General features: G+C 55.0%; 1 protein-coding gene across 2 annotated transcripts in view; it reads right to left on the bottom strand.

The window, feature by feature from the left end:
* Nucleotides 1-23,538, bottom strand: part of LOC102695953 (mitogen-activated protein kinase kinase kinase 11) — a 33,112-nt gene extending 9,574 nt beyond the window's left edge. For both annotated transcript variants that reach the window (XM_069180369.1, XM_069180370.1), the window contains exons 1-7: nucleotides 21,200-23,538; nucleotides 11,819-11,999; nucleotides 10,091-10,239; nucleotides 8,964-9,139; nucleotides 8,155-8,395; nucleotides 5,591-5,704; nucleotides 3,872-4,025 (exon numbers count right to left, since the gene is read on the bottom strand). In XM_069180369.1, the coding sequence (XP_069036470.1) occupies nucleotides 3,872-4,025; nucleotides 5,591-5,704; nucleotides 8,155-8,395; nucleotides 8,964-9,139; nucleotides 10,091-10,239; nucleotides 11,819-11,999; nucleotides 21,200-21,974 (1,790 nt within the window). In that variant the 5' untranslated portion in view covers nucleotides 21,975-23,538. The remainder of the gene's footprint in view (nucleotides 1-3,871; nucleotides 4,026-5,590; nucleotides 5,705-8,154; nucleotides 8,396-8,963; nucleotides 9,140-10,090; nucleotides 10,240-11,818; nucleotides 12,000-21,199) is intronic.
* Nucleotides 23,539-24,599: the final 1,061 nt, after the last annotated feature.

The following is a 24,599-nucleotide window of genomic DNA, read 5'->3' as shown; positions in this document are numbered from 1 at the left end:
GGAAGACACGACCTGATACCTGGCGAGTGGGTATGGTGAGGAAGATATACCCTGCCAGATGTTGCAACCCTGCTGGGAAGGACCATATCAAGTGCAACTGACTACCGACTCTGCCATCTGAGTGACAGGACGAGATCGCTGGATCTACGCATTGCGCCGACACCGAACCACTGCACCAGAGACTGAGTGAACATTAATTATTATATTGTAACTGTTTCTGTGTTTGTTGAGCTTCCTGAGGGGGGGCGACAGTGTACCTGTTAAGTGTAATGAGTTTTACTTTGATAAAATGGGGATATGGAATCAATACTTTATCAGTCAGCCACAAATAATAATCAGAGCTCATGTTGGGATTGTATTGCTATAGAAGATGCTCATGGGAGTAATCCCCTTTGATAGAGGTGATTATTTAGGTTTATTGGCATGGGTAAATAGCCCTGCTTTTAGTCTGAGTGTAACTCAGATATATTAAAATGGAAATAACTGTATGCTCCTCGCTATAATCACAGTTTTAGGCCATTCTCTATTAGGGTGATAGACAGCTGTTTAGGTAAGCAAAGACTAAACAGTACTTGTATTCTAGACAATTATTAGCAAATTAATGACTTAGCAAAGCACATCTTTGAAAAATATATATCACAATTATAATCCAGATGATTGGGGCATTGGTGCATGGCTACAGTCTGTGCTAGGAACCTGGAGAGGGTCTCTGGTTCAATACATATTTGTGTGTCTGGTATTATTCGTTATGATCATACTGTTAATATCCTGCTTGAAAAACATGTGGACTAAAGCTGCTGCTTCTGTGCTAATTGTACGCCCTGAAGGGATCATGAAGGTAAAAAAAAATGTAGAGAAAGGTTCTCCTATCTAGTGGCAGAACCTGATGGGTAGAACAATATAGTTTTAAGGGGAGTTACCCTTGGGAATGATTCCCATAGATGCACATTATTATTATGGTTTGTTTGTTTATAATAAGATGTTTTGGAGGAACGGACCAAAGAGAAATTTTACAACTTCAGCTAGAATTGTTCTGCAAAACGGCACAGCTGAGGCAGTGGAACAATGTGTAGATTTTTCTAAGAGTTATTACCCAGCTGTTGACCAATCTTGTAAAAAAAAAACCCTAAGAAAAATGCTGGGCTCCAGCCCACAGGGATTTACCTGTGCTGTAAGAACTAATGCGTGAATAAGGAGACTGGATTCTGGTGAAAGACAGGAAAAAGAGGTGGTGTTCGCTCAGGTGGAGGGGGCCGTGCCAGGTGCCCTGAATTCATGCTTCCCACTGTAAAAAGGTCACAAACGAACTGAGCAAAGAGCAGGAGTGATGTCTCCACAAGGATAGAAGGGGATCACCTGCTTGGGACTGATGTGCACAGCCTTTTTCCTTTTTATGTGGAAGCCTGTTACCACCCAGAAAGAGGAAGAATCTAAACGCGAAGCCTCTTTGTATACAAACTGGCTGAATGAAACTGATAATGAGGGGGATATGAGTAATTTGTGGTACAAATTTATAAATCATACTGTAAAGTTAAAGAAATTTAATGCATCTTGTTATGTATGTGCTTTAATGCCTCATTCTACAGCCTCACCCATTTCTCTCCTGGTTAGAATCACTGTTTGGGCCAGGGGGAATGTTTTTCTTTAAGTTACTAACACCGATTATAGTAGCTGTGATACTTGTATTTCTGTTTTTGTGTTGCTGTACAAAATATATTATTCCAATGCTTTGAAATATGGTAATTAATATGTTTGCGCATCAGTATGTTCTGATAAAAACGGAAGAATCTGAAGTATGGGAGCCTCCTGGGAGTCCATATGAAGAATCTAACTTTTAATCATTTTCAAGAATAAAAAGGAGGGAATTGTAGTGGAAATCTAATGAGTTAATTGATTCTTAAAAATGTAGAGAGCTTTGAAAAAAAAATATATTGGTGCTTTTAGATAATATTTCAAGGATACAACTGCTATGCTACAGTACGTGCAGAATTTTAGAAAACAGTTCGTCAACAAAGTACACTGTTTAGGTTAGTTTAGAAGACAATGTACCAAAATAATATATGCTGTCTGGGTCATTAGAATTAGCTGAAAGTAACTGATAAGCTTTGAATAACAAATCTAGTTTTCTTCTCTCGCTCTATGATGTAATCTGTTTTCTCTTAGAGAAAGGGGAAGTTTTAGAAGGGACCAAGTGCTGAACTTTTTTACAGCGCAACGTCTTATAAAAACCCTGTACTGCTTGTAACAAATTGAGTCTCTGGTTGCACTTGGCGAAGTGGCAGCAGGGCTCCCAATATTGCAATATTGAAATAAAGACCTTACTCAGGTGAGAACTCTGTCTTGTGGCTTCCTTGATAGTTATATTTCCATGACAATATCTTTGAGAAATGGCTTTCTTCTTGCCACTCTTCCATAAAGGCCAGATTTGTGCAGTGTAAGACTGATTGTTGTCCTATGGACAGACTCTCCCACCTCAGCTGTAGTTCTCTGCAGTTCATCCAGAGTGATCTTGGGCCTCTTGGCTGCATCTCTGATCAGTCTTCTCCTTGTCTGAGCTGAAAGTTTAGAGGGACGGCCAGGTCTTGGTAGATTTGCAGTGGTCTGATACTCCTTCCATTTCAAGATGATCGCTTGCACAGTGCTCCTTGGGATGTTTGAAGCTTGGGAAATCTTTTTATATCCAAATCTGGCTTTAAACTTCTCCACAACAGTATTACGGACCTGCCTGGTGTGTTCCTTGGTCTTCATGATGCTCTCTGCGCTTTCAACAGAACCTTGAGACTATCACAGAGCAGGTGCATTTATACAGAGACTTGATTACACACAGGTGGATTCTATTTATCACCATCAGTCATTTAGGACAACATTGGATCATTCAGAGATCCTCGCTGAACTTCTGGAGTGAGTTTGCTGCACTGAAAGTAAAGGGGCCGAATAATTTTGCACGCCCCACTTTTCATTTTTTTATTAGTTAAAAAAGTTTCAAAAATCCAATAGATTTCGTTCCACTTCACAATTGTGTCCCACTTGTTGGTGATTCTTCACATAAAATAAAAAAATTATATCTTTATGTTTGAAGCCTGAAATGTGGCAAAAGGTTGAAAAGTTCAAGGGGGCCGAATACTTTCGCAAGGCACTGTACAATTTCTTGCATGAGGAAAGTGTCTTTTCACATATCCCAGCTTGCTCTCCAGGAGACACACAGACAGGGAGAGAGAAGCTGGGGGTCAGAGCGCAGGGTCGGCCATTTATACGGCGCCCCTGGAGCAGCTGGGGTGAAGGGCCTTGCTCAGGGGCCCAATGGACCACCCTGGGATTTTTAACGACCACAGAGAGTCAGGACCTCGGTTTGACGTCTCATCCGAAGGACGGTGCCTGTTTACAGTCTAGTGTCCCCCGTCACTATACTGGGGCATCAGGACCCACACGGACAGCAGGGTCAGCGCCCCCTGCTGGCCCCACTAACACCTCTTCCAGCAGCAGCCTCAGCTTTTCCCAGGAGTCTCCCCCTCCAGGTATTGGCCAGGCTCCCACCTGCTGAGTCTCCAGTGGGGCTGCCAGTGGGGAGTTGCAGAGTGATATGGCTGTAAACATGTCCGGGAGGAAACCGCGTATAAACCAACATGAGTCTGGCGTTATACAGACATCTCCCCCCCCCCCGTGTCCCAATCGCGTATGAGCCAACTTCCGTTTTGGAAACTCGCCCCATAGCAGAGATCACTGAACGCGAGGATTTCTGACACCACTGGGATTGGTGAAAATCACCCAAGGGATTAACAGGTACACTTGTGAGAAAGCAGTGACTTCTCCAGGTCCAGGGACCGCAGGAGAACTGTTCCACCCCAATGGAGGGCGAGATGGGGTTGGTTACCTGCTGTCCGGGGAGCTGAGATGCAGGACTTTGGGGCTCTGGGGGCTCCACGGAGCGGCCAGGCGTCTCTCCCCGTTGGGGTATTTACTGGACAGGGAGTCCAGCGTCCACGCAGAGCCCAGACCCCAGGTCCGGCTGTTCTCACTGGGGCTGACTGCAAGACCAGGGAGAGGAGCAAAGTGAAAATCACAGTCCGCCTCTCTCGCAGTGCGATCGCTAACAAGCAAGAGGTCCATAAACTAAGGAGCTACCGCCTCGCTCTTCGGTCTCGGATAGGGAAGATTACAAGACGGAGAACAGAGAGGGCACTTTACACAGAGAGTGGTGGGTGCCTGGAGCAGCCGGCTCGGCTGCGATGTCAGAGCTGACTCTCCACTAGCGTTAAAGGAGTAACAAGACCTCTTCCTCCCAGCTTTGGGGTCTTAAGGTTGAGAGACGCACCCCCCCCAACTCCATCGACGGACATCTGTTGTGATCACCAAGGCAGGGGGCAGGTGTTGGCCCACGAAATACAGATACAGCTTTATTTGGGGCTGGAGACAGGAAAGGGTGGCCCTTTCCCCAATCTGGAGCTGTCCCCTCTATCCCAACCTTTCACTGCCCCACCAGAACCTTCGCTGACGAATCGATTTGGGTCGGGGGTTCAGCGGGCCGGGCTCAGGGTGATGGCTGTGTTTCCACAAGCCAGGGGCTCCCAATCCTGCTTCCGCGGGCTCAAGCGCCTGCCGATTTTCACACCAGCTGAGCTTCGGCGCCCAAGCAAAGCCCTAACTGGACCAACCACCCGCTTCAGGAATCGGGAGCCGGCCCTGTAACTGAAGCCTTAGGAATCCCTGCCACCTGTCCTGCTCAAACCCCCCAGATGACTACAGCCAAGAACACAGACGCCCCATCATTTCGAGAGAAACCCGAGGGTGTTGCTCGGTACGCTGCAATCCACCTCTCTGTCCGGGGCTGTCGGAGCTGGGCGCGCTATAGGAGAGCTGCTGCAGATGGAAAATTCCACAAGGAAACAGCTTTTCTTCCTAACCTCTTTCTCTTTCTCAAATGTGGCCACGGCCTGCCCCCTGCTGGTACGAATCCAAAGTGCAGCCATCTCATACATTCAAGGGGGAAAAAAAAATAATAACCAACAGCAAACTAAGAGATCCGAGGTTGGGGGAGCAAGGAGGGGGCCTGGGAGAGACGAGAGAGTGGGGCAAGGAAGAAAGAGGGGGCAATTGGAGGGGCTAAAGAATGGGGGAGGGACAGGACAGGGGGCAGAGAGAGGGGAGGAGTTACGTGCAAGAGCACAGGGGCGGAGCCAGGGGAGGGGCTAAAGAATGGGGGAGGGACAGAACAGGGGGCAGAGAGGGGGAGGAGCTACATAGGGGAGGGGAGGGGTTACTTGCAAGAGCACAGGGGCAGAGCCAAGGGAGGGGCTAAAGAATGGGGGAGGGACAGGAAGGGACAGAACAGGGGGCAGAGAGAGGGGAGGAGCTACGGAGGGGAGGGGTTACATGCAAGAGCACAGGGGCGGAGCCAGGGGAGGGGCTAAAGAATGGGGGAGGGACAGAACAGGGGGCAGAGAGGGGGAGGAGCTACAGGGGGAGGAGTTACATGCAAGAGGACAGGGGCGGAGCCAGGGGAGGGGCTAAAGGATGGGGGAGGGACAGAACAGGGGGCAGAGAGAGGGGAGGAGCTGCGTGCAAGAGCACAGGGGCGGAGACAGTGACTCACGCTGGATGGCCCGGAAACGTGGGCCGAAGGAGGGCGACCCCGAGCCCAGTTCGGTGTAGTTCTTCCTCTTCTCCAGCCCCGGGGAGGCCTGGACCGTGATCTTGTGGATGAAATCTGCACAGAGGGAGTGAGAAGTTGAGATCCAGCGCACTGGGCACAAAGCAACAGGCGCAGGAGGAAACGGCGAGAAAGAGAAAGAGAGAGAGACACCGAGGAGAAAAACGGTCATCGGGAGAAGAGATGGACATACGGGCGTCCACTGTGTCTGGAAAGGAAATGAACAGCAGCACTGAAGGCTGTACCGACACAACGCATAAGAAGAACACAAACTGTATGTCGTCGCCCCTTTTTCTGCAGGATCTAAACTGAGAACGCACCCGTGTGCAATTAAACATCTCTGGAGAGAGAGAGAGAGAGAGAGAGAGAGAGAGAGAGAGAGAGAGAGAGAGAGAGAGAGAGAGAGAGACCTGGCTGCCCAGAGAGGACAGGCTCAGTGACCACAGTCTGGACACACACACTGGACACAGGCAGACCTGGCTGCCCAGAGAGGACAGGCTGTGCTCCCACTGCCAGCGGGGAGAAATAGAGACAGAGGTGCACTTCCTACTGCACTGTGACAGATACTCTGGGATTAGAGAAACATTCTTTTTCAGAAATTCAGAAATCTAGTCCCAGAGTTCCGACACCTGCCAGAATCACAACGGGTCCCAATCCTACTGGGAGAGGGAGGAGGGAACTCAGTTGATCTGGCAGCCCAGTATGTGATCTCCTGTCACAGCCTGAGGAACAGTGAGTCTGTCTCTCAATAATAATAATACAGTGTGTGATCTCCTGTCCCAGCCTGAGGAACAGTGAGCCTGTCTCTCAATAATAATACAGTGTGTGATCTCCTGTCCCAGCCTGAGGAACAGACAGTGAGCCTGTCTCCCAATAATAATAATACAGTGTGTGATCTCCTGTCCCAGCCTGAGGAACAGACAGTGAGCCTGTCTCTCAATAATAATAATACAGTGTGTGATCTCCTGTCCCAGCCTGAGGAACAGACAGTGAGCCTGTCTCTCAATTATAATAATACAGTGTGTGATCTCCTGTCCCAGCCTGAGGAACAGTGAGCCAGTCTCTCAATAATAATAATACAGTGTGTGATCTCCTGTCCCAGCCTAAGGAACAGTGAGCCTGTCTCCCAACAATGCTCAATATGTTTACAGTATATGTACATACTCTATGACATGTCTCTAAATGTCTGTAATATGTCTAGATTTTATTTTACTTTTATTTTACGTTTTGTTCCATATTAATTTTATTATTTTCCTTTGCTTTGCTAATAAAGTCCCTTAAATTGAACTGAATTGAATTGAGAGAGAGAGAGAAAAGCGTCAAACAGCGTTTCCCCCATTCAATGCTCCTGCTCCCGGCTCCCGGAGCCGAGGGGTTAAATCTCGGCCGATGCCGCTGGCTGGAGGGGGGCCAGCCCGCGCAGGAAGCCCCCAGGGAGCGGCTCGCTCGGCAGCCTGACCTCCCCACCCAGTGCCACTTGGCAAGGGTGCAATCTGGCCTGGGAGACTCCTACACAGTCCACCACTCCCCCCCCCGATCCCCGGGCACGCCGCCAGCCCGCGGCGTCATTACTGCCCGGCAGCGGTGACCACACGGGCTCGGACAGCACCAGTTCGGCCACTGCTGCAGAGCCAGCGCACAGAACGCCAGGGGCTGCTGAGCAGGCGAAGAAAAAAAACCCCCCCGCTTGGCACCCGTTACAGATGTTAAGGTGGAGGAGTAGCGCCAGGAATATACTCTGCATCCTGGCTAACATCCTCATCGGGCGCGCCCAATCTGGGCTCCCTCGACTCCCACCCTCATTCACTGGGTACGGCGGTTTCGCCCCCTGATCTGCCGGTGCAGAATGGTCACTGTGCATCTCCCAGGTGGGGGCTGCTGGTGCACAATGATCACTGTGTGTGTCTCCCAGGTGGGGGCTGCTGGTGCAGAATGAGCACTGTGTGTCTCCCAGGTGGGGGCTGCTGGTGCAGAATGAGCACCGTGTGTCTCCCAGGTGGGGCTGCTGGTGCAGAATGGTCACTGTGCGTCTCCCAGGTGGGGGCTGCTGGTGCACAATGATCACTGTGTGTCTCCCAGGTGGGGCTGCTGGTGCAGAATGGTCACTGTGCGTCTCCCAGGTGGGGGTTGCTGGTGCACAATGATCACTGTGTGTCTCCCAGGTGGGGCTGCTGGTGCAGAATGATCACTGTGTGTCTCCCAGGTGGGGCTGCTGGTGCAGAATGAGCACTGGGTGTCCCCCAGGCGGGGGCTGCCAGTGCACAATGACCACTGTGTCTCCCAGGTGGGGCTGCTGGTGCACAATGATCACTGTGTGTGTCTCCCAGATGGGGGCTGCTGGTGCACAATGATCACTGTGTGTGTCTCCCAGGTGGGGGCTGCTGGTGCACAATGATCACTGTGTGTCTCCCAGGTGGGGGCTGCTGGTGCACAATGATCACTGTGCCGATTCCGAGCCTGATAAATCAGGACGCCTGCCAGCCTCCCTGCTGGCCCGGAGGTCTTACCCTGCGGCATGCTGATCTTCTCGCCATTCTTGCTCTTCAGCTTGTGCTTCTTGAAGGTGCCCTTGCGCTTCTTGACATTGGGCTTCTCCTGGTTCATGTGCAGGATGAGCAGGCTGAGCTCCCTCTCGAAGACGTCCTGCTCCCACTGGGCCAGCTGCTGCTCGCGCTGCCGCAGGAACTCCTCGTGGGACTTCTGCTCCAGCGCCGCCCGCTTCAGCTCCTCCTCGCGGCACCGCAGCTCCTGCACGGACACACGCGTGAACAAGAGCCGTGCATGCAGACAAAGACGCTCACAAGAGGCGGATAGTTGTGCACGCACAAGAGTCACACGTGCGCAGGCAACAGACTCACAGTCGTGCACGCACAAGAGTCACACACTCGCGCGCAACAGGCTCACAGTCCTGCACGCACAAGAGTCACACACTCGCGCGCAACAGGCTCACAGTCGTGCCCACACAAGCGTCGCACACCACACACAACAGGCTCACAGTCGTGCACACACAAGAGACACACGCGCAGGCAACAGGCTCGCAGTCGTGCACGCACAAGAGTCACACATGCACATGTAACAGGCTCACAGTCGTGCACACACAAGAGTCACACATGCACGCACAACAGCTACACAGTTGTGTACACAGAAAAGTCACACACACACACACACACACACACACACACACAGTGGTGCACGCAGACACACACGCCCAACAAGCACACAATCGTGCCCAGACAAGAGCCACGCACACACCCTCAGGCACGCAGTCGTGCACACAGACAGACCCATCCCCCCCCCCCCCCTCCCCGGGACGGACCTTCTCCTTGGCGCGCAGCTCGTCGAACATGCCCTGGATCTCCTCCTTCCAGTCCTCCTGCAGCGAGTGGAAGGAGTCCTGGGGCATCTCCTCCAGCACCTGCTGCTCTAGGGCGGTCAGCTGGCTCAGGATGGAGGCGAAGCTGGGCCGGCGGTGGGGGTCCTGGTCCCAGCACTCTGCCACAGACGCCCAAGTCAAACACGGGGCGCTCTCGAGAAGGCTCCGGCGCCTCTCCTCCTCCTCCTTCTCCTCCTCATTCTCCCCAGCATGCACAAGGCAACCCGACACACAGCCACCAGCCCCACGAGGGGACCAGAGATCAACTCGGGCTGTCCCACGCAACCAGTCTCTGACCGCCCTTTCATTCCCAACAGTATCCATAGTGAACTCAATAGTACAAAATCGGACTTTTAAGGCAGGAAGCGACTCGTTCTCATCTAAAAGGGTGCAATGTGAAACTGCTAAGATTAGATCACGTCTTCAAGTTTCGTTAAAACATATGGACACAGCCGCAGGGTATCATGACACACGAGTCAAATCCTTTTTGACAAATGTGATTTCTTAACGTTTCCATTTTAAGGCTAAAACAGTCATTCTGGTGGCTTTTGAAGACGGGATTTTTTTTTTTTTAACACCAACACACATGAAATACCGGTGTGCACATGTTGTTGTTTTTTTTGGAAAACAGTCCCCTGGTGAAACACTGCCCGATTTTGGTTACTGAGGATAAAACCAACCAGTCTCTGATCTCCCTTTCACATCCCTTCAGATCAGAAAAACGGCACCCCAAAAAAATAGACTTCGCCTTTCCTGGTGACCCCCCATCCTCTCGCACGCTGGAGTGCAGGGGGATTGAGCGCAGACAGACCCCCCCCGACACACCCACATGTCAGAGGCCCCACCATCTGGTGACCCAGCGGGTCAGGAGGAGCGACACCCTCCCGCCAAGCTTGTCCTGTACCACAACCCCCCCAAAAACACTCTTTTACTCTCCTCCTGCAGCCTCGTGACTGGGGCGCTATACTGCACCGCCCCCACCGGGGGGGGGGCAGGAGAAAGGCTTCGACACAAAACGCGTCGGAGAGGGGGCCGGCCCGGGGCTCGGCTCGGGCGACCTCGCCGCTCACCTGCCATCAGCTGGGCGAAGGGCTCGGGGCAGGTGGAGGGGATGGGCAGGGTCAGCTTGTTGACCGCCACCCCGTAGGCCACGGCCAGGCCGTCGATCCCCCGGTAGGGCACCTCGCCGGTCAGCAGCTCCCACAGCAGCACGCCGTAGCTGCAAGACGGGACAGGGGACACGGGTTACTCCCCTCGCTGGGCCGGGCCGGGCCGGGCCGGGCCGGGAACGACCCCCGGGCAGCGGCTCTGTGATCCCTCTGCAGGGGCAGAGCTCAACATCACTTGCCTGAGGGCCACACACACAGCACAGCGGCCCTGCCCGAGGGCCACACAGACACACAGCACAGCGGCCCTGCCCGAGGGCCACACAGACACACAGCACAGTGGCCCTGCCCGAGGGCCACACAGACACACAGCACAGCGTCCCGGCCGAAGGGGACACACACACACAGCACAGCGTCCAGGCCCGAGGGCCACACACACACAGCACAGCGTCCCGGCCCAAGGGGACACACACACACACCACAGCGTCCAGGCCCGAGGGCCACACACACACAGCACAGCGTCCAGGCCCGAGGGCCACACACACACAGCACAGCGTCCCGGCCCGAGGGGACACACATACAGCACAGCGGCCCAGTCTGGGCGCGGACGCTTTCATCTCTGGAAAGACGAGCGAGGCCCGAGCCCCGAGTATAAAAAGATCCCTGGACGAGAGCGAGGGCTCAGGAGGCTGGCTCCAGCACCCTCAATTACACCCTGGCACGCCGGAATGAACCCAGCCCGCGCGGCCGGCTCGCAGCGTGGGAGCTCTTAAGTAGGGCCTGTACGCCACAGGGCTCTTTTCCCTGTGCCGGATTTAGGGCTGTAATTATGGCCTTGCGCGACGCCACCGGGCATCCAGCTGTCCCGTGTCTTCGGCCCCCGGGGGCCCCACAGCGACAGGGGACAGCCCGGCCGACAAGACAGACAGAACGGGGGCCCAGAGGATTGTGGGTGGGGGGGGGTACACAACAGACGTTGTTCCAAACGGGACTTTGTTTTTAAATGACCCCTAGTCCTCCCCCCCCCCCCCGAGATGCCGAACGCGGCCCGTCTCCGTGATCCGTGCCTCTGGAACGCGCAATTCCACCGATCCATCCTCCCCCCCTCTTGCTCGGCTGTGCTTCCCCAGTTCCGCTCCTGGGGCGCTGTCTGTGTGGAGTCTGCATGTTCTCCCCCGTGTTTCATGTCAGTTTCAGCCTTCACCGCTCGGTGAACATGCCACCCTTGGATCAATTAGGGATTTGCCCAATTATTACGTTAATTAACGTTCTGATTGAAAAGCCCACAGGGGACAATCCGGACACAGTACTGCGTTAACAGAGGTGTTAAACAGAATCTGACCTCTAGTCAGTCTGGCAGTGATATGAATACTTAAATCTAATTAATCTAAAACTGCTTTAAAAATCATGTCCACTTATTATCCAGACTTATTTCCATTCGTGCCCTGTAATATTACTTCCCCAAAGTGAGCCAAGTAAACAATTATTTTTCTTAAGACGCTTACAAGACGTTTCTTTAGGTGTTTTATAGTTGACCGGTGTATCTGTCCCAGCTCTTTTACAATTTCCATAAGGATCCCAGGGCTGCAGCTTGCTCCACACACCTGCCACTCTCTGTGTAATGAAACGCCCCCCTCCACCACCACCCAAAGCTGTAGTTTTCCGCCGCCCCCGGCCTGCCCGCCTCCTCACCTCCACACGTCGCTGCCCTTGGAGAAGGTGGACGACTTGATGACCTCGGGGGCCATCCAGGCGTAGGTGCCCGCCGTGCTCATCTTGGTGGTCTTGTGCCACTCGCGGGCCAGCCCGAAGTCCGTGATCTTCAGCGTCTTGCCCTCCATGTACTCGTTCTCGATCGGCTGGGCCAGGAGGACTGCGGACGTGGACGGAGAGGGAGAGAGAGAGAGGTCAATTCACAAATCGTACCCCTGCCGGACCTGTGAGGTGAGGTCCGTCCTAAACCGTCCCTAAATGCAGTCCTGCGGGTCTTCAGGGTTATGCTAAGGAGCAGCGCTGACCAGCTCCAGCTGGGACCCGACAGTTACAAAGGCTGATCTTGTCTGGGGCGCCTTTAGACTAAGCCCTCCTCGAACGAGGGTACACTTAGGGTACCTGGTACGAAAAAAAGTTGAGAAATGCTTCTCCAGAGATCGCTTGAAACCAAAATACTATCACTCTGTCAGATATCAGGAGGGTCTGCAGTGCACACTACAGTACAGAGAGTGAAACATACACTACAGTACAGGGCACACTACAGTACAGACAGTGAAAAATACACTACAGGGCACACTACAGTACAGAGAGTGAAACATACACTACAGTACAGGGCACACTACAGTACAGAGAGTGAAACATACACTACAGTGCTTACAGTGCAGTGCACACTACAGTACAGAGAGTGAAACGTACACTACAGTACAGGGCACACTACAGTACAGAGAGTGAAAAGTACACTACAGTGCACACTACAGTACAGACAGTGAAAAATACACTACAGTGCTTACAGTGCAGTGCACACTACAGTACAGAGAGTGAAACGTACACTACAGTACAGGGCACACTACAGTACAGAGAGTGAAAAGTACACTACAGTGCACACTACAGTACAGACAGTGAAACATACACTACAGTGCACACTACAGTACAGACAGTGAAATGTACACTACAGTGCTTCCAGTGCAGTGAAAACTACAGTACAGGGCACACTACAGTACAGAGAGTGAAAAGTACACTACAGTGCACACTACAGTACAGGGCACACTACAGTACAGACAGTGAAACGTACACTACAGGGCACATTACAGTACAGACAGTGAATCGTACACTACAGTGCTTCCAGTGGAGTGAAAACTACAGTACAGGGCACACTACAGTACAGAGAGTGAAAAATACACTACAGTGCTTCCAGTGCAGTGCACACTACAGTACAGAGAGTGAAACGTACACTACAGTGCAGCATGCAGCGTACACTACAGTGCACACAGTGCAATGTATATACTGTTGATACTGCAGGCCCTCCTCATATCTAAGAGGGCATCGGTATTTTGGTTTCAGGTGCCCCCTCGAACAGGGTTTCTCGAGTATTATAACCTCCAGTCGTGATAAAGGGCATGCCAAGGGGGATCTTCAGCCCCCTGTGTCGTCTCAGCTACTGGACCAGCAGCAACAAACACACGCCAGACACTTGTCATCAAGAGCACGTGGCTCATCTAGAGCAAGAGCCCCCTCCTGCCACATGTCTCAAAGCTCACAGCACCTGGGGGGGTGCTGTCTGGGTGGAGTTTGCACGTTCTCCCCCTGGGTTCATGTGGGTTTCCTCCAGGTGCTCTGGTTTCCCGCCCACAGTCCAAAGACATGCTGGGGGGTTCACTGGCGTCTGCTTTAATTGGCCCTGGTGCGAGCGTGGGCGTGCCCCCGTGATGGACTGGTGTCCTGTCCAGGGTGTACCCCGCCTTGGGCCTGTTGCTTGCTGGGATTCAAGGAAGGGATGGAAAGGGGAGGGGAGGGGAGGGGAGGATAGGGGGACGAGCCGGCCGGCGATCGGGGCTGCCGGAGAGGCAGGAGGGGGGGCTGAGACACGGGGCGCAGGGGGACGGAGGAGACAGACTGCCTGACTCTCCCTCTCTCCCTCTCTCTCTCTTGCTCTCTCTCCGTGCCCGTAGGCGAGCAGAGCATTCCAGGAGAGGCAGGGGCATTCCCAGGGATGAAGGGGAGCATTGTTGTCCTGGGACGGCACAGCACAGCGCAGCAGAGCAGGGAGTGGCAGCTGACGGGGAGAGGGGGGGGTTCACGAGAGCTCACCAGGGCGATGTGCCTCGCACAAGCACCGCGGTTATGCGCGTGGGAGAGTGAGAGTCCCAGCCCCACGTTGCCCGAGAGCGAGGGCTCACCTACCCAAGCAGCCCGGGGTGCCCGTCTGTGTGGAGTCTGTGTGGTTCACGAGAGCTCACCAGGGCGATGTGCCTTGCACAAGCACCGCAGTTACGCGCGTGGGAGAGTGAGAGTCCCCGGCCCAACGTTGCCCGAGAGCGAGGGCTCACCCACCCAAGCAGCCCGGGGTGCCCGTCCGTGTGGAGTCTGCGTGGTTCACGAGAGCTCACCAGGGCGATGTGCCTTGCACAAGCACCGCAGTTACGCGCGTGGGAGAGTGAGAGTCCACGGCCCAACGTTGCCCGAGAGCGAGGGCTCACCCACCCAAGCAGCCCGGGGTGCCCGTCTGTGTGGAGTCTGTGTGGTTCACGAGAGCTCACCAGGGCGATGTGCCTCGCACAAGCACCGCAGTTACGCGCGTGGGAGAGTGAGAGTCCCCGGCCCAACGTTGCCCAAGAGCGAGGGCTCACCCACCCAAGCAGCCCGGGGTGCCCGTCTGTGTGGAGTCTGCGTGGTTCACGAGAGCTCACCAGGGCGATGTGCCTCGCACAAGCACCGCAGTTACGCGCGTGGGAGAGTGAGAGTCCCCGGCCCAACGTTGCCCGAGAGCGAGGGCTCACCCACCCAAGCAGCCCGGGGTGCCCGTCTGTGTGGTTCACGAGAGCTCACCAGGGCGATGTGCCTCGCACAAGCACCGCAGTTATGCGCGTGGGAGAGTGAGAGTCCCAGCCCCACGTTGTCCAAGAGCGAGGGCTCACCCACCCAAGCCGCTGGGCAGCCCGGGGTGCTCGTCTGTGTGGAGTCTGCGTGGTTCTCCAAATCTCCGCCGTGCAGGAGGGGGGGGCTGGCTATTCTTGTCTGGGGGGGGGGGGGGGGGTGATCACACCCCACCAGTGTGCTCAAACGGGTTCAGTAACACAGCGATTTTGCTGGGGGGGGGCCCCACCAGTGTGCTCAAACAGGTTCAATGACACAGCGATCTTGCTGGGGGGGGGGGCCCCGCCAGTGTGCTCAAAAGGGTTCAATGACACAGCGATCTTGCTGGGAACCAAAAACACCCCCCCCCCCACCAACACCAACACCTCCACCTCCCCTGTACCTGCCCCGATCCTCCAACAACTCAGCCACAGTCGATCCAAGGTCAAAATTTTCCCACGAGGGAACGAGGTCGTTTTGTTTAAGGACATGTTCCGGGGGGGGGCTGCTTCAATCAAGCTCGAGACCCCCGTGGTGCCAAGACAGCAGCAGACGACCAGAGACAGTGCCACAGACAGACAGTGGCACTCAAGCCAACAATAAAAAAAAAAAAATGATCAGGCTAAAGTGAGGGGGGGATCTCAGACTCAAGTCCTGGGGGGGACCCCGGTTTTTGATCTACTTGAGCTCTCGATACCCCAGGCCTGCACAACTGGAGAACTGCCCCACTGGGCTCTAGGGTGCTTGGCGGGTAACTAGACCGAGCTAAACGAGCCGAAAGTGACGAGATCAACTTTTCGCACAAAACACGTCTAAGAAAGTCAGGAGGTTAACTGCTTAATAATTGGGGGGGGGAACCCCACAAAAGACAGCAGTCCTTCGGTAACAGGGTGTCAAGAGCCCGGAGTTCAAGCAGTTTCCCCTCAGGTATAACCCCTCAGGCGTCTGAGCCCGTCCTCTGGCGGAAGCTCTCCCACAACTCCCAGCCACCCGCCCTCTGATTCCCGAGGGGAAGAAACCGGGAATTCCAGCTCATTCCGGGCCGGATCAGCCGGCGATATCGGGGACCGGTCCGGGCGGCTCAGACCTCGTTCCTCGTGCGGCGTGCCAGACAAGCTGTCGGGGGGCAGCGCGAGGAGATATTCCCTTTGTCTTATTTTGATCGCGGGGGGGGGGGAGGATACACCCACCGGCCAAAATATTAGGACCCCTGTAGATATCTGGCTCTGGTCTGGGGGGGGGGACACTAACCTGGGATCCTGATCCCAGGCCTTATGGGAATTTGAAAACAGAAATCCAACGGTTTCACACTGAGCTGCCTTTCGTCCGTCGACGATCGGCCCAGCCAGCGGGATTTTCTAGACTGGGAAACAGCCGCCCGAGCCATCGACGCAGAACGGACAACCCGCACCGGATCGTCCCAGAAAGGGCGCGACTTTCAAAACCGGAAAAACCCCGAAAAGGCTGGGGAACACGAACTGGCGGGACGCCAGCGGACACAGAACGCGCCCCTTTACGCACGGAGCGGCGGGTGCCTGGAACGGGCCGCCCAGCCCGTCTGTTGAAACTTTATGCTCGGGGGATCCTTCGCATAAAGCATACGAAACACAGCCAGACGGCAAAGAGCAGGTCGGAGTTCAACAGGAACTGCAACACAATTCTGCTCCTGGGCGGTCACGGCGTCATCAATTTTTCAGGGTATTAAGAGCTTATATCAACGCAGGATTGACTTAATTGCGCCAATTTCATATTTCCCCCTTCTAGATCTTTAAAAAGACCACAAGGAGTGCGGCGAGCACACACACAAAGGCGGCTGATGCCCGCAGGCACGTCGTTGCAGACGGGACAAGCCGAAACAGGCCGCCGGGGGCCCGAGACAAGGCTGAGACAGACCGGGGAGATGGGCCTGATAATGTCTGATGACTCGGGATGGGCTTGCACAGAAAACATCTGACTTCATTCACTACGCATCATAGCCACCCTCCCGCCAGCACCCGGATACAGGCACTGCAGGAAGCAGGACGGCCTTCAAAGAAACACCCACCCACCCATCTCCTAACCCCTCTATCCATTTTATCCAGCCTATCCCAGCAGGCAACGGGTGAAAGGCAGGGCACACCCTGGACGGGACGCCAGTCCATCACAGGACACACACACACGGTCAAATAGTTCTGAGAGCCCTGAAACACACACACACACACACACACACACCAGGGCCCGTTTGCGCTCCCACACCAGCAGACGCCCTGATGAACTCGACTGGGAACACCGGGATTCCACGCCCTGGACGATCCGACGGGCACTGGCGCACTGGCCAGCCGGGGGGGGGCGGGGGCGTCCCTGGCCTCCTCGGGACTGGATCTGGGGGAAACACTGCTCCGACATTCCCGATCCCGGATTCCCGGGATTTTGGGCCAAAAACGTCTGCATTCCGGCGGCCAGGCCACCCAAAAGGCCGGAGAGAGGAGGGATGGCAGGATCCTCGGCGAGGTTGTCGAGGGAAACTCAACGCATTTGAGTTCCGGAGCTGGAAAACCCAAGGAAGGATCGGATCGAGTCCAGGGATTTCCAAAATCCAAGCCCCTGGGGGGGCCAAATGCCACAGATTTCCTCAGGGGCATCCTTGCTACACCACATGCTAGGGGGCGACAGGGTCTTCTCCTGCTGCGCCCCCGAGCTCTGGACTTCTGTCCCCCCAAGCGCGTCACCTTCCCTGAGCGCTTTCAAATCCGGACTCCAAACCTCCCTCTTCAGAAGGACCTTTAATGATCCGATATCCGCGTCGGCTCCTGCCCTCGAGACCCTGCGATCTATTGTCCTAACGTTTCTACTTCCTGTCTTTGTTTTGTTTTTCTCACATAGAAAACTCGAGAAGCTACTTCTAAAAAGCTCTCTATGGAACAGAGGTTCTTCTTTCACTTATATCAGACCTGGGCAGCCACCTGTTAATTACCTACGCACTTCAATTAAGAACCCAGGACAGAAAGAAAATATAGAGACGTATGACCTTGGTCACTGGTCTGATCTGTTGAATCCTCATTCCTACAAGCTGCTGCCTGGGCTCCTTACCAGTGGTGGCTGGAGCAAAGCTACTGGGAGATTCTCTCTTCCTAGAGTCACATAAAAGACACCGAGGCTCTGCAATCAGGCCGCAGAAGAGGAACCGGGTCCATTTCGGGGCTGGAGGAACTGAATCCCTTCAGTCTTGAGCAGGGACCCAGCCGGAGGCTTTTAAAAATCCTCCCCGAAGCACAGACTGAGGCAGCCCAGTGGACCGCTCCCGAATGAACAGCGCCAAACAAGGGGAAACTCCAGGGAAGTGCATTTGAAACCGAGAACTGGAGGCACGTCTTTACACAGAGGGTGGTGGGAGGGTGGAACAAGCTGCCCAGCCAGTGACTATTGAAGGTGATCCCCTTTCTTGTTGAGGAAACAGACGGATAAGACCCTCGGATCATTTATTCATTAGTTTACTAACGGATCCGGAGGTGGAAGGGGGGGGGGGGGGAGGCACAGGGAGGGTCAGTAACTCACTCTGGGGGGTGCATGTGGCACAGCCAGGAGCTGAACTAGGAACCTCCCAGGGAACCAGGGCTGTGCCTGCCATTCCTGAGACTTCAATGCAGTGCACGATGGCACGCCCCCCCCCCCCCCCCCACACACACACACTTCCTGTTGTGCAGCTGGGAGAAAATTAGGCCACACTTCCGGTTTCTAAAATAAAACCACGCGCTTGACCGCGATCAACAATTCAACCACGTGGGGCAGCACGTGGGGGGGGGGGGGGGGGGGTATTCCTTTTTCCTGGAAAGATGTTCCTGGAGCCCGTCCCCACCCCCAGTATAGACCCTCCCCCCTGACGGAATCTCACCTGCAGCTGCTTTGTGGGGTACCAGGTTAATTCTGACTCGCCCGCCCGTTTTCTCACCACTCCTTCCAGTTCAGGGCTGTGGGGGAGCCAGAGCCTATCCCAGCTGGGGACACAAGGCGGGCGGTACACCCTGGGGAGGATCCCAGTCCATCACAGGGCGCACACACCCCCACCACGGCCAGTATTCCCAGGAGCCAGTGAGCCCAGCAGCTTGTCTTTTGGACTGTGGGAGGAAACCCATGCGAACACAGGGGGGCAACATGCAAACTCCACACAGACAGCACCCCAGGGACTGAACCCAGGACCCCAGCGCTGGGAGGCAGTAAAGCTCATCACTCTACCACCATGCTGCCCTTGTTCTAACCCTGAGAAAAAAAAGCGAGATCTGACAACCCCCTGAATTGTTGGCTCTTTTTCAAGCTTCCTATATAGGGTCTCATTTTGCACAGAGCCCATTCGCCAGTGCCTGCGGGCGTCTTGATGCAAGTTGAACTCCGCTGTAAGTACCAACACGCCCTCTGCTCTCACGCCACAGCTTACTGCACAGGGGGCAGGAACCCCTGCAGCCACCTGGATAGAACCGGCAGCTCCGCTGTATCGCCTGCAGGGTCCGGAGTATTCTGGATCACTGAGCTCTCAGGTTCCACAGACCGTTAATTCATCAATTTGCTGCATAACTAACACTGCTAACCTAAGGGAACTAAGCCTTGGGTGAAGCTGAGGGTTTATTTTGAGTTATCGGCCGGGGAGCTGCACGAGAGAAACCTCCTGGATCGACTGCTCACACAGGGACTAAAGCCGGGAGACTCCCAGATGAACCCGATTTCGGAGAGATCTGGGATCTCCAGTCCTGGTCCCGGTCCCGGAGGGGGTGTCTTTTTAAAAGCAGCAGATCCTGAAGGGCTGGGAGTTGCCAACTGACTCGACGTTGAACCTGAAACACAGCCTGTTTCCATTAGAGTTTATAGCGCCAGGGACAGGAACAACCACGGTAGATTCTACCCTCATAAGGTGAAGCTCAACCCGATATCGAAGGGCATCCAATATTACACGGGTGTCTGACCACACTGGGATGGATCCCTAGGGAAGGCACGTCTGTCCTGTCTCTCTTCCTACAGCCCCAAACTCCATATAGACCGGAGGCCGTATATATGATTCCTGTAGTTGTATCTTACCTAAGCTTCAACTAGGTCTGCCATTCCCAGAATAAACAAACAAAAAAAAACTACAGAAAAAACCTGATCACAGCAGAGCCGAGAGGAAGTGTTGCCGGGGGGAACGAAATCAACGTCGCGCACAGGCGACAAACCCCCCCCTTGCCAAAGAGAAGTTACAGACAAGGTGTGCGTCGGCGATATATGCCCCCCCCGAAACACACAGAACCAAACCGCCGGGTGACGCAGGGGCTGGCTGAGGGTTCGAAGCTGCTCTGGAATCCTGGGATCCGCAATCCTGGTTTTGACCGTCGGTGCACCAAATCCTGAGCAGCTGGGGGGAGCCGTTAAAACCGGTCCCATAATTAAAGCGAATAATAATAATAATAATAATAATAATTGCTTACACTTATATAGCGCTTTTCTGGACACTCCACTCAAAGTGCTTTACAAGTAATGGGGATCCCCTCCACCACCACCAATGTGCAGCCCCACCTGGATGATGCGACGGCAGCCATAGTGCGCCAGAACGCTCCCCACACACCAGCTCTCAGTGGGGAGGAGAGCAGAGTGATGGAGCCAGTTCAGAGAGGGGGGTTATTAGGAGGCCATGATTGGTAAGGGCCAATGGGAAATTTGGCCAGGACACCGGGGTAACACCCCTACTCTTCTCGAGAAACACCCTGGGGTTTTTAATGACCACAGAGAGTCAGGACCTCGGTTTTACGTCTCATCCGAAGGACGGCGCCTGTTTACAGTCTAGTGTCCCCGTCACTACACTGGGGCATTAGGACCCACATGGACCGCAGGGTGAGCGCCCCCTACTGGTCCCACTAACACCTCTTCCAGCAGCAGCCTGAGCTTTTTCCCCAGGAGGTCTCCCATCCAGGTACTGACCAGGCTCCCACCTGCTGAGCTCCAGTGGGGCTGCCAGTGGTGAGTTGCAGGGTGATATGGCTGCTGGCCATTCATCTCATAATAATGAGATGAATGAGACCGGGACAGTGGCACAGTGGTGAGCACTGCTGCCTTATGGACCTGGGGTGCTGTCTGTGTGGAGTTTGCACGTCCCCCTCAGGTTCCTGTGGGTTTCCTCCCACAGTCCACAAACATGCTAGTTGCTGGCTGCCGGTGCATCATCCAGGTGGGGATACACACTGCTGGAGGTGGAGGTGGCCCCGTAAAGGGCTCCGAGTGGAGGGTCCAGAAAGGCGCTATAGAAGTGTAAGGATGATCATCTGTTTAAGAAACCCTGCGGAAGCCGCTGCCCTCCCTGACCAGGATAATCACCATCACCCTTAATCAAAATATCCTTATTATTTCCAGAAATCTTCCCTCCCTGACCAGGACTGCGTTTCTCTGTGTCACGGTCCAGGCTGTTCCGGACTCGTCTTTTACACCCCCTGGAAACGCACAGGCAGGGCTTGTGCGCGGACGAGAGAGGAGGAGGAGGAGGAGGAAGAGGCGGCGGCGCTCACTCACTGTTGTTGGACTTGAGGTCGCGGTGGATGACGGGCACGATGGCCTCGCTATGCAGGTACAGCATGCCCCGGGCGATCTGCACCGCCCAGTTCACCAGCACGTACGGGGGGATCCGGCGCCCCGCCAGCGCCCGGCTCAGGGGCCCCCCGGCCGCGTACTCCATGATGAGGCACAGGTTGGGCTCCTGCAGGCACACCCCCTGCAGGGCGATGATGTTGGGGTGCGTCAGCATGGCGAAGAGGCGCGCCTCCTGCCGCACGTTCTGGGCCGTGGCGCTGATGTCCTCGTCCGGGTCCTGCCGGGCCGCCTTGACGGCCACCAGCGAGCCCCTCCAGACGCCGCGGTACACCTTGCCGAAGCCGCCCACGCCGATGACCTCCTCCAGGCTCAGCTCCCGGAAGTCCACCTCCTCCGGCTCGCAGGCGGCCCCGACCACCGCCGCCGCCGCCGCCGCCGGGCCGGGCAGCGGGCCGTAGGCGCTGGGCTTGAAGGAGACGTAGTTGGAGGGGAAGATGCCCACCTTGTTGTTCACCTTGCCCGCCCACCAGCCCTCGTCCCCGGACACCTCCGAGTCCAGGGACAGCACCTCCACCAGGTCGCCCTTGCGGAGGGTCAGCTCATCCTTGCCGGCCGCCTCGTAGTCGAACAGGGCGGTCCACACCGGGTTGGTGAAGTTGCCCGTCGTCACCGCCGCCGCCGCCGCCCGCGGCGCGTCCAGGCCGGCCTTCCAGCCGGACAGCGGGCCGCGGGCGAAAATGTTTTTCAGCGGCTCCATTGCGGAGGGAGAGGGGGGGGAGGGAGAGGAAAAAAAAGCCCTCTCTTTCCCCCCCCCCCCCTGGGGGAAGGAGATGGGGGGGGTCGGTCTATCGGTCAGTCACACTCTCTGTCTCTCGCAAGCGCCGCGGCCCTCGCCTGTCCCGCCCCGCCGGCCCGGCTCATGAGGAGGCCCGGGGCGGAGGGAGGCCGGCGCCCGCCGCCGCCGCCGGTCGCTTGGGAGTCCGCGTCCCAGGCAGGAGGGATGAGACCGCGAAACGGAAGACGAAAAGACCGCCGAGGAGGGGAGGAGGAGGAGGAGGACAGGGGGGAGGGAAGCGAGCCTGCGCCGAAACATATAATAAGGAGAACTGCTACGTCTCCATTTCAGTCCGCAAGTCCTACCGGCGGAAGGGGAGAGATTCGCGGCCCGCAAAAGTTCAACCAGGGCGCCGACGCGTCACGGCGCACAGCGGGCCCCATCGAAGTCAACGGACTTCTCCTTTATTGATTAAAAAAATAAATACATATATATATATACCCCGACCCCCTACACCCTCAGGAAACTGTACGGTTTTGTACAGGGTGGGGGAGTCAGCGGAGGACCGTTTGTAAAAAATAAAATAAAAATAAAGTTCAATTTAAAAAAAAAAACTTCCTTCTTCTTTTTCTTCTTCAGCAGACTGCCGGCCGGCGGTGAGGGTGCAACAGGGTGCGGGAGGGACGCGTGTTCCTCAATTAAATTTAATTAAACGTTTCCAAAAGAGAGGAAGGTGAAGGTGGTGGTGGTGGAGAAATAAGAAACAAAAAAGCCGATAATCCCAACAGCCAACAAACAAACAAACAAAAACTCCAGACTCGGCGAGAGGACGGAGGCTCTTCTGCGGCGGAGACGGGGTTATCGGCAGCTGGAGAGCGCCCAGTTGCTCCAGTATCTCCCCCTCCCTGCCACTATCCGGCAGCTGCGAGCCGGGCCGGGGCTCCAAGGGGGACGAGTCGGGCAGCAGCGCAGCCCCGGTTCCGAGAGCCCACCTCCGGCTAGGACCCAAGAACAGGAAGCCGGCGGCTCCACACGGGGCAGGAGGAGAATTGCAGGAAAGGGAGCCGTCTTGCTTCTGCGCCCCTTTCAGAAGAAAGCAAGCAATCTGACTGTCTTTATTATTTTTTTCCTCCCCTCTTCCTCCTCTCACTCCAAGACCGGTTCAAGGGGATTCAGAGAGAGACCGGGGCTGGTCTGGATACATCCCGGTTTCGGTGCCCTGCGACATCCCACTAACACACACACAAAAAAAAAAACACGCAAGCGGCTTTTTTTTGTACGGCTTCTCCGCTTAGTCCATAAAAAACAGGAAGAACAACATCTAAAAAAAAAAAGTTTTTCAGGCCCAAGTAGTTTTTTTTTTTCTTCTTTTAAAGCAAGACGCACTCGTCGTCGTCCTTCGCACTCGGCGGTTTCACGCCGCGAAATTCCTGTTTCGGGCCCCGGACGGGTTTTTTTTTCGTGCTGTTTTCAGTTGAATCCCCCTCAAAAAAAAGCGTGTTAAACAGTAACTGCCCCCCCTCCTCCTCCTCCATCCTCTTCTCTCTCTCTCTCTTACTCTCAGATCACAGGGCGGAGTTTCGAAACTTTTTTTTTTAAAAAGGGAAGACTCAGATGACAAATTACCATCTCTCTCTCTCCCTCCCTCCTCGCTTCCTCTTGCGCACACAGATTCAAACCCGCAGCGCGCTGCCTGAAGACGATTGGAAACGTTTAACACAGTAGCTTTTTCTTCTTTCTTCTTTTCTCGGTGTTGAGTTTCCTCCCCCAGTAGGACCGGGAGCTGGGCTGATTCTGGCAGGTGTGGGAATTTCCGGGATCGGATGTGTTCTTTTAGGGAAGGATGTCTGTCTCATCCCAGAGTGTGTCTCACAGGGCAGCAGAAAGTGTATCTGGGAGCTGTACTGCTTTTGTCCAGTGGTTATGGCCAGGCTGTGGTCACTGAGCCTGTCCTCTCTGGACAGCCAGGTCTGCCTGTGTCCAGTGGCTATGGCCAGGCTGTGGTTACTGAGCCTGTCCTCTCTGGACAGCCAGGTCTGTATCTGACCAGAGTCTATGTCCAGGCTGTTGTCACTGAGCCTGTCGTCTCTGGACAGTCAGGTCTGTATGTGCCCAGTCTGTATGGCCAGGCTGTGGTCAATGAGCCTGTCCTCTCTGGACAGCCAGGTCTGCCTGTGTCCAGTTTCTATGGCCAGGCTGTGGTCAATGAGCCTGTCCTCTCTGGACAGTCAGGTCTGCCTGTGTCCAGTTTCTATGGCCAGGCTGTGGTCACTGAGCCTGTCCTCTCTGGGCAGCCAGGTCTGCCTGTGTCCAGTGTGTGTGCTCAGGTTGTGGTCACTGAGCCTGTCCTCTCTGGACAGCCAGGTCTGCCTGTGTCCAGTGTCTATGACCAGGCTGTGGTCAGTGAGCCTGCCTCCTGTGGGCAGTCAGGTCTGCCTGTGTCCAGTTTCTGTGTCCAGCTGTGACCAGTGCAACATTGCCAAAGTACAACAGCGAGCAACAGTGTGAGAGAAGACTCTCTCCATGCACCTCTCAGAACAATCAGTGGGCCAGTCCGACAGCCACAGTCTCTCTCTCAGGGCGACTCACAGCGGACTTCATTCCAGG

This window comes from Lepisosteus oculatus, chromosome 18 (assembly GCF_040954835.1).
Source record: "Lepisosteus oculatus isolate fLepOcu1 chromosome 18, fLepOcu1.hap2, whole genome shotgun sequence".
Lineage (NCBI taxonomy): Eukaryota > Metazoa > Chordata > Actinopteri > Semionotiformes > Lepisosteidae > Lepisosteus > Lepisosteus oculatus.
The sequence above is the reverse complement of the archived record's forward strand: the minus strand, read 5'-3'. Positions and strand labels throughout refer to the sequence as shown.